The sequence below is a fragment of the Rhea pennata genome, chromosome 4 (assembly GCF_028389875.1).
Source record: "Rhea pennata isolate bPtePen1 chromosome 4, bPtePen1.pri, whole genome shotgun sequence".
Classification (NCBI taxonomy): domain Eukaryota; kingdom Metazoa; phylum Chordata; class Aves; order Rheiformes; family Rheidae; genus Rhea; species Rhea pennata.
In genome coordinates, this window is record NC_084666.1 from 76,932,186 (window position 1) to 76,941,566 (window position 9,381).

General features: G+C 40.0%; 1 protein-coding gene across 1 annotated transcript; it reads left to right on the forward strand.

Moving 5' to 3' along the window:
- Positions 1 to 425: 425 nt before the first annotated feature.
- On the forward strand, positions 426 to 9,381 carry COQ2 (coenzyme Q2, polyprenyltransferase). Its single transcript, XM_062575116.1, has 7 exons — positions 426 to 621; positions 967 to 1,133; positions 4,125 to 4,246; positions 4,484 to 4,569; positions 5,386 to 5,519; positions 5,949 to 6,137; positions 8,822 to 9,381. Exons 1-7 carry the CDS (start codon positions 426 to 428, stop codon positions 8,972 to 8,974), a joined length of 1,047 nt encoding a protein of 348 aa, XP_062431100.1. The 3' UTR covers positions 8,975 to 9,381.

The window sequence follows — 9,381 nt, forward strand, 5'->3', positions numbered from 1 at the left end:
TTGCATCTCCAGTGTAGGAGTAGTGTGCTAAGGCTTATATACCAGGAAGTAATATAGGTGAAAAACTGGATGGGCTTTTTTTTCTTCACGTTGTCCAAGTCCAACAGCAGAAGTAAACACACAGCGTAAGGTGACGGGGGAAAAAATATCTGTCAATATTGTTACAACCTAGACATAAATTTTATTCTTTGCGTGGCAGCTTCTTTTTAGAGCTTCCTAACAGCTTTGTTTATTTTAACGCGTGTATGTGAGTTTTACATATGAATATTTTTATTAAACTAATTTATACTCTTCGGGTAGTTTTCACTGAAACTCCCCCGCGTGAGCGCAGCCCCGCGCAGGCCCGGCGCTCTGCGCATGCGCGCTCCGGCTGCGCCTGTCGTCAGCACGCCGGAAGTCCCGCCCCGCCCGGCGGCGAAGGGAAGATGGCGGCGCTCCTAGCGCGGCTGGGCCGGGGCCTCCGCGCCGCCCGCCCGCCCTTCGCCGCCTTCCCGCCGCGCCGCCTTCTAGCGCCGCCGGGACCCCCGCGGCCGCTCAGTTTTTCGGCGGCGGAGCTGGTGCGCGCCGCGCCGGGCCCCGTGCGGCCTTACTTGCGCCTCATGCGGCTGCACCAGCCCGCCGGTGAGTCGGGCGGGGTGGGGCGGCTGCGGGGTCGGCAGCCATGGCGACGGCGCCGACGTGGTGACGTAACGGCGTGGTCTCCATGGCGACGAGGCCGTCGTCGCCATGGCGACGCTGCCGCACGCCGTTAGGGGCTGCGCCGACCGTTGGGGCCGTTGCAAACCTTCGGGAGGGTGGGCCGGAGGCGGGGGGCAGCGCCCCCCACAATGACGCTGTGGGCAGGAAAGCTGGCGCGGGAAGCGCCGGTAAATTCTTCCAGCATTTCTCTCTTCAAGGATTATCATCATTTCTTCCCTAATCCTTTTCCGTATTTGTTGTTTTTTGTTTTGTTTTGTTTTCTCCCAGGGACGTGGTTGTTATATTTGCCGTGCACCTGGAGTATAGGCCTGGCAGCAGAGCCGGGATGTCTTCCAGACTGGTATATGCTGTCCTTGTTTGGGACGGGAGCAGTTCTGATGCGTGGAGCAGGCTGCACAATTAACGACATGTGGGATCAGGACTATGACAAAAAGGTAGAGAAGTCCCTGTGGACTTGAAAAGTCCAGGCGGGCTCATAACGTTTGATAAGGAAGTGAATTGTTGGTTATTTAACAAATCTTTCATCTAGAACATGATAATTACTTTCATGCCCAAAGCGCATGTAGTACTCCATGCAAATTCATTTTTTCCCCAGTTTGGAAATTCTTCCATGTTTCTCTTTGAGATGCAATTCATTTGTCTACATTTCACACTAGAATGGTATAATTGTTTTATCTTTTTATTACTTTATGTTGGATTATAGTAAGTCTTCTAGAATATGTACCTCTGTGTAAGCTAATCATATGATGTCAGATGAATGTAGTACTTGCGCAAAATATATTTATTTTTTTCAACTCTCTGCTGTAAATCAGAGTAAAATAAATAACCTGTCTGCTACATTTTATAGCTAGGTGAGCTGTCAGTGAGGTGAATCAGGAACTGGCTGAAAGCCAGAGCTCAGACGGTTGTGCTCAGTGGTGCAAAGTCTAATTGGAGGCCTGTAGCTATCTGTGCCCCCCAGAGGTCAGTACTGAGCCCAGTCTTGCTCAGCTTACTCATCAGTGATCTGGATGAAGTGTAAGAGTGCCTCCTCAGCAAGTTTGCAATGATACTGATCTGGGAGGAGCCGCTGAGACACCAGAGGGCTGTGCTGCCGTTCAGAGGGACCTGGACATGGTGGAGTGTTGGGCAGAGGGGAACCTCATGAAATTAAACAAGGGCAAGTGCAGGGCCCTGCACCCCAGGAGGAATAACTGTGCACCAGTACAGGCTGGGGGCTGCCCTGCTGGAAAGCAGATCTGTGGAGAAGGTCCTGGGAGTGCTGGTGCATGACAAAGTGACCATAAGGCAGCAATGTGCCCTTGTGGCCAAGAAGGTCAATGGTGTCCTGGGGTGCATTAGGAAGAGCGTTGCCAGCAGGTCGAGGGAGGTGATCCTGCCTCTCTACTCAGCCCTGGTGAGGCCTCATCTGGAGTGCTGTGTCCAGTTCTGGGCTCCCCAGTACAAGAGAGACATGGAACTATTGCAGTGAGACCAGCAGAGAGCTGCAAAGATAAAGAAGGGACTGGAGCATCTCTCTTAAGAGGAAAGGCTGCAAGAGCTAGGCCTGTTCAGCCTGGAGAAGAGAATACTGAGAGGGGACTTTATCAAAATGTATATCTGAAGGGAGAGTGTCAAGAGGGTGGGGTCAGACTCTTCTCATTGATGCCCAGCCACAGGCCAAGAGGCAACGGGCACAAATGGAAATGTAGGAAGTTGCATCTGAATATGAGGAAAAACTTCTTTCCTGTGAGGGAACAGATTGCCCAGAGAGGTTGTGGAGTCTCCTTCTCTGGAGACACTCAAAACCGCCTGAATGCAATCCTGTGCAGTGTGCTCTAAGTGCCCCTGCTTGAGCAGGGGGCTTGGACTGGATGATCTCCAGAGGTCCCTCCAGCCTCAACTGTTCTGTGATTCTGTGACTTGCAAGTTACAGTTTACTCAAGAACCGTTTATGTGGTTTTTGTAAATTTTCAGGAGCGGATTTTCTTTTGGTATCCTTAATTTCTTCATGAAAATGACCATTATCATGCTAAAGTTAAGAACGTATCTTCTTTTCTATTTATTGTCATTTTTTCCTCTGTTTTGTTCACGAGAGGGAAGAAAAAATTGTCTGAACCGAAGGCAGTGAGTGCCTAATGTCAGATTTTGAAATATACACAGGTGCAGGCTCAGAAAGTATCCTGGTGAAGGGTGATAATTGCTTGTGCTATTTCCTGTTCTTATATTTTTTTCTTAGGTTTGGGGTATTTGGTGCTGGCAAGTGACAGGATAATAAGCCCGTCTGATGTGTGAAGTTGTCCTGACAGCAGTGTTGCATTAATGCTGTGGGAAACAAATAATTCAGTACAGTTTTGTGGTATCTTTGGATGGTTTAGGGCTCCACATTTATGAACAACTCCATGTGTCAACATGATATTACAGAGCGGGAATTGTGTTTAGCAAAATGGAATTACGGTATTATGACTTCGTTCACGGATAAATGTAAAGGTTTTAAATACTTTTCCACAACAGCAATTTCTCCACAAGCCTCAAATCTATAGTATGCTTGAGGCTAGACTGATAACAGAATGTTGAGTTGTGATGTTGGTGATGTCGGTGATGTCTTTGTTTTTTGTTTTTTATATTCTTGATCATTTGATAAGCGTAACTTTTTTTTTCTTTTTTTTTAACATCCCATAAACACAGGATCATGAATTGGTCACAAATTTGTTAAGATGTGCATGTTTAAGTAACAACCTTTTACATTGTTTAAACTGCCAAAACAGTATCTGAAGTTTGGTGTAACTGAGTAATGAGACGGGAAAAACAAACTAAAAGACTTTACACTTTGTTCTGATGTTTCTTTCTTCCTTTATTTGCCTTGATTTCTCTGCTTCTGAGGGAGATTCTAAACTCTTTTATGCCCTGATTAGAGCTAAATTAATTTTTTTGTTACTGTTATTAGCAATGGCTATGTGTGGCATTCTTAATATTTCAGTAATAGAGAAGCACAGAATCTTTAGGATCTAAAATCATCACCATAATCACCTTGATCACAGAAAAGTTGCTCCTCTTTTATTGGGATAGTTAGCTCTCAGCATTTAACCTTTTAAATTTTACAAGATTTTTGTTCAGTTAATAAAATTCACATGCAAGATTTCTGTATACGTGCAGTATATCTCATCTTATATCTTATGTGCATATCATTGTATGTAAGTGGCATTTTATTTCTGCTTTAATTTTTGAAGGCAACATCCTTCTGTTAGAAGTATTATCGCTTAGAAATACTTCTCATGGTTGTGATGATACACTGAGTTAGTATTCTTGGAGGAACCCTGTCTCATTCCTTTTGTGACCTGTTTATGCTTTATTTTTTCACTTTCATGCCAGTGGCATGACACTTAATTTTATGACAAATTTGAACTTACTTAATTTAGTATTAACATTTTTTTTTTTTGGTTTAGGTTGCAAGGACAGCAGGTAGACCTCTAGCAGCTGGAGATATCTCTACTTTTCAGTCCTTTGTTTTTCTTGGAGGACAACTTAGCTTGGCTCTTTGTGTGCTTCTGTGTCTGAATTACTACAGGTGATTTATAAGTGATCTTTTATTCTTCTAAATTTCATTTCTGGACTCTGTGTTAAACAGAGGTTTCAACAGAAGAGGTTTGGGTGGGTGGGGACAGAGAGAGGAGGTATTTAACCATTACATTGTAGCTGAAAGTAAAATACTCAGTCCAGTACTATGAACAGCACTTGCAGTGCTGTGTAATGACTTGTGATTCTTAGACTAGAAAGTAACAAAACGTCTTAATACTTCTTACAGTATTATTCTGGGAGCAGCCTCCTTGTCTCTTGTGATCACCTATCCTCTGATGAAGAGAATAACATATTGGCCACAGTTAGTTTTGGGTAAGTTTAAAATGTTTTTACTGTTTTCAGGTACAGTTTTTAGGTTGTTTTAGAAATTAGAAATTGAACTTCAGCCATCTGATTTTATATATATTAACATAGAAATACCTTACAGATAAAGTTGTGTTGTGCCAGAAGCACGACAATTTATAAGATATCTAAGAATTAGGATTTGTTTAGTTTTTCTGTTAATAAACAATTTCTCTTCCTGTCTTGAGAGACAGTATTTGTCACGTCAGAATCAGCTGTAGTTTTGAGGTTATCTTGAAACCTTTCTTAAATGTGCATTTGCCCTCCATTGCAGTCTTCAGTCTCTAATATAACTACTGCAGGGAAACTGACTGCACTTGTATTTCCACTGGAGCCCTAAGACATCTCTCAATATCCTGCCTTTACGTTTCAGCTACCTTCAGCTTTTCAGTCAAAATTATGATTTTCAGCCCTTAATTACTGTCATTTGCTGTGTATTCTTTTGCAGCGTTTTAACTTTAGATGCATTGTCTGAATACACTCAAAAGCAAATTTCTCCCTATGCTTTTGACATCAGATTTAAATGGGGGAAAAATATGTAGCTGTGTATACTTCTCCATGCATGTCCAGTGTATTTAATGTCAAGTTACTTGTATTTATTATCTGACTGAAAAAATGTGCTAGAAAATAGAGATACTAGTGTGTGTAGAAAAACCTGCTTACCTGATACACCATCAAGCAAAGAATATTTAATTCTACAGATGTAATTTAGATCTCTCCTGGCACACTTTTAGCTCTTTTTGTTTGATTGATTGATTTTTTTTTTAACTCTCCCTCTGCTTTTAGGACTTGCGTTTAATTGGGGAGCCCTTCTTGGGTGGTCGGCCATCAAAGGGTCTTGTGAGTGGTCTGTGTGTTTGCCTTTGTACTTAGCTGGAGTTATGTGGACGCTGGTATATGATACCATTTACGCTCATCAGGTAGAGTAATGGTTGGAACTTTTAGATATTTGTGTATATTTGCATGCTTGATTTACTACTTTGGATTCAAACAGTACTAACCTGTTGCAGTTCTTCACCCTTGAGTGATCTAAGCTAGGAAAAAATAAAAAGTTCCTGGGACTTTTTTTTTCCGTGTTTAAACATTCAACCTAGTATGCACAGCATTTGGAGTGTAATTGGTGTGGTGTACCTACACATACATGCCCTGTGTAAATAACTTTGATGCTATTAGCGATTGGGTACCAAAGTAGCTCTGAGGATCAATCTTTTAATTTAGGGATCTATAGAGAGGCTTAAATGGGGTTCCTAAATAAGAAGCATTTGTAATATTAGCGAGGACCATTTTTTTCCCTTATGACATAACATTTGGATTCTGGATTTTTTTTGCAATTTGTTCTTTTGTTTTAGGATAAGAAAGATGACATCCTCATTGGTGTGAAGTCAACAGCGTTACAGTTCAATGAAGATACGAAGCAGTGGCTCAGTGGCTTCAGCGTTGCAATGATCTTGGGCTTGTGCATGGCAGGAATGAATTGTAACCAGACTTTCCCTTATTACTCAGCTGTGGCTGCTGTAGGTGCTCACTTAGCACACCAGGTTTGATTGATTTATTTATACTTTTTCTATGTGGAAGTTCTTGATAAGAAACTAGACTGCTTTTTAACCCTTATCAATTTGCAGACTACCTGAAAATTTGCTTGTAAATTCCTGTAAATAGAATTTAAGCCTTCTAACTGTAAGCTTGCTTCTCTGCAGTACCTTTTGCAGAGATTACTTTTGAGAAACTCCAGTGGCACATAGACTGTAGAGAACTGTTCTTCAGTCTGTTCCCATTTGAAAGAACTTTGGCTATGATCTCAAGGGAACACTTCTCACTTTCAGTAACAACTGTAGCTAGATCCACTTTCAATATGAAATAAGATTTTGCAATTTCTACTGTTCTGATATAGTTCTCACTGTGGCTTAGGCATATGATTAAGATTGCGATTGCAATCTATTATGTTCATTTAAAAGGCTAAGTGGTCTACTGTACCAGGCACGTGCAGATTTTTTCTACAACATGCTGTACCATAGCTGTATAAAAAAAGAGTGTTGTATCTTGTCTTCCAGAGATGGTTAATTGTGCATCTAAACAATATTCCTCTACTGTGCCCTAGCGCATCAGTCTGGGATTTGACAGTATAACAAAACTTCACATGGCTTTTTCTCTACCCCCAGGGCAGATGTTAATATTACAATTTTATAGTAATTGATTGTTGTAGTTCACAGATCCTTTTGTACCTGAGAACAATTCAATTCAGTCTTGTATTTATTTTAGTTTAGAAATTCTAATGAAAAACAGTAAAACTGAAAATCAACTTTGTCCAAAAAGGAAGTGAATAGGGTCTTTTTACTCTGTTCTTTCTGAATCCTAATGATTTTTAAAATTATTAATGACTGTCTGGTATAGTATTGAAGTAACAAGCTAGTCTATAGAAAATTAATTGTTGGTCTTAATAGGTGAGTGATAATTAAGGAGTCTGTGCATTGCAAATAGTAAAACTATAAGCAGTCTGAGAAGCGAAGTGTTTGATGAACATGTAACTTGGCATGAAAACAGCAGCTGATCTGTATGTTAAAGCACACTAGACTTAAGTAGCACTTTAGTGGGAAGCTCATGTGGCTTATAGATATTATACATAACTGTGTATAAGAGAATTCTTGTGATAAGGCAGTTTGGTGCTTTTCAGCCACTGCTGTTCACGAGGATTGTGCTTAGAAACCTTTGGAAAAAGTGCTACATTTCACTGTATAATCATTCAAAGTTTGAATTGCCAGCAGTGGCTGTAAACTGTAGTTCTGGCAGAAATGCGGATAAGTTTCCTACAAACAGAGGATTTTTATGCCCAAGGATGCAGATCTACTAGATGTAAGTGAAGAAGATTGTACAGGAACTCTCTAGATTACCAAAATCTGTGTAACAAAGAGCTCTTCTTTTTGAGTGATCTTTTTAATATTAGTTCTACATAAGCATTTTCATGCTTACTTTTTTGTTCAACATTTTTGAACATCCAGTTATCTAACTGATTTTAAAAAGCTCAGTAAGCCGCAACAAGGGTTAGCTTTTCCTTAAACCATTTAATTTTTGCCTGAATCACTGTCTTAAGTAAAAATAGAGGAGTTCAGGTCATGGATATGACAAGTTTCCGTCCTATTAAAGAAGCTTACCAACAGAAAAATAACATCTCTATTTGCTGTGCATTTCTAAAGGTGCATCTCATGACTTGGTTGCTGTTGAATTTTATTTCTCAGTTCAGTGTTTCAAATTTATGTGTTTTAAATCTGCGCTTGAGGGGCTTGCAGATTTTTTTAAGGTTGTGGATAACACCATATTTTAGAACCTCATGGACAGTGTTTCGGGTTCATGAAGCAGCCCTGTCGTCTCCACACAACTGCAGAAACCACAACTGGTAGAGAAATGGGTTCATCAAGGAAGGGCTAACTTTCATTTCTTTTAGTTGGGTGCTCTCTGTTTTGACTTTTTCAGAGGGTGAATTGCAAAGTTTTGGGTGTGTGGCTTTGCTGTATTTTGGGCGGGGTTGTACTACTAATCCTTTCCTCTGTTTTGTTTAACATTTCCTCTGTCACTCTGTCGAGAAGGCTTTTGCACTGTGTTTAATTTTTGATGCACAACAGAATTATAGAAATGCGCTTAAGAGCAACTGGATTAAACCAGCCCTGTGTGACAAGGCAGCTTCTTGTGCATTACAGTTAACTAGATTCACTGCATTCTCTCCATTGGCTTGTTTCTACTGAAACATAGGCCACCATTTTATGTTTTAAATTCCAAAATGTACAAGGAGATAGCATTTCTTTTAACTTCCCATTGAAGAATTAGATGCCTATCTGTTGAGGAAAAATCTCAGAAAGACTTGTTCGCATGCCTAGATATTTTTATGTTTCTAAAAAAACAGGCCAGACAGTTAAAGATTTAGACTGTTTATTATGTGCTTCACTGGGAAGGTCCAGGAATCATGTCTGTATGAAATACTTTACTTTTCTGCTGTATGCTCTAATTCAAGAAAACTGTCAGGTCAATGTAGATACCACTCGTGCAACAAAAACCTATGTAGGCACAGAGTATTACTGTTTATTATGGAGCTTCAGGTAGACTTTAGAATTTGAGATTCAGTTTTTCAAGGTGCAGACTTTTTTTTTTTTTTTTTGGCTAAGTGATGTTTGTGATTGCAGAACAGAATAATAACGATGGAATATTATACTGTACTTCTACACTTTCACAGATTTACACTTTGAATATAGACAAACCTGAAGACTGTTGGAAGAAGTTTACTTCAAATCGTACTGTAGGAATTCTGCTCTTCATAGGGATTATGCTTGGAAATCTTTGGAAAAGAAAAGACTCCAAAACAGAAGACCGTTTAGAAAACAGGTAGCTGAAACTACTACAAATATTGATATTTTAGTCTGGTTAAAAATAAAGGTGGTATAAGTGTAAAAACACTTGCAACCATTTCTGGTTTATTCTATTTATTTATAACAGGTGGTTACATTTTTCTTACTTCTAAAAATATGGAAGTGAAATTAACCAATAGTATAAATTGTGATTATCCTTGAAGGACTTTAACCATCATAAAAACTTCAAAAGTAAAACTGCTGAGCTCTGCTTCAGGTGATGCTGAACGTTTAAATATTGATCCTGTGTAGTACAAGTGAACTTCTGTAAAATTCTCAAGACTGTGAACCCAATATTTTATACATAATGTAGCAGATATCTATTGATTACAGTATGTGGAAAATGCAGAGTGATTTTGTGATGTAAATAAAATGTGGTTGTAAGTGT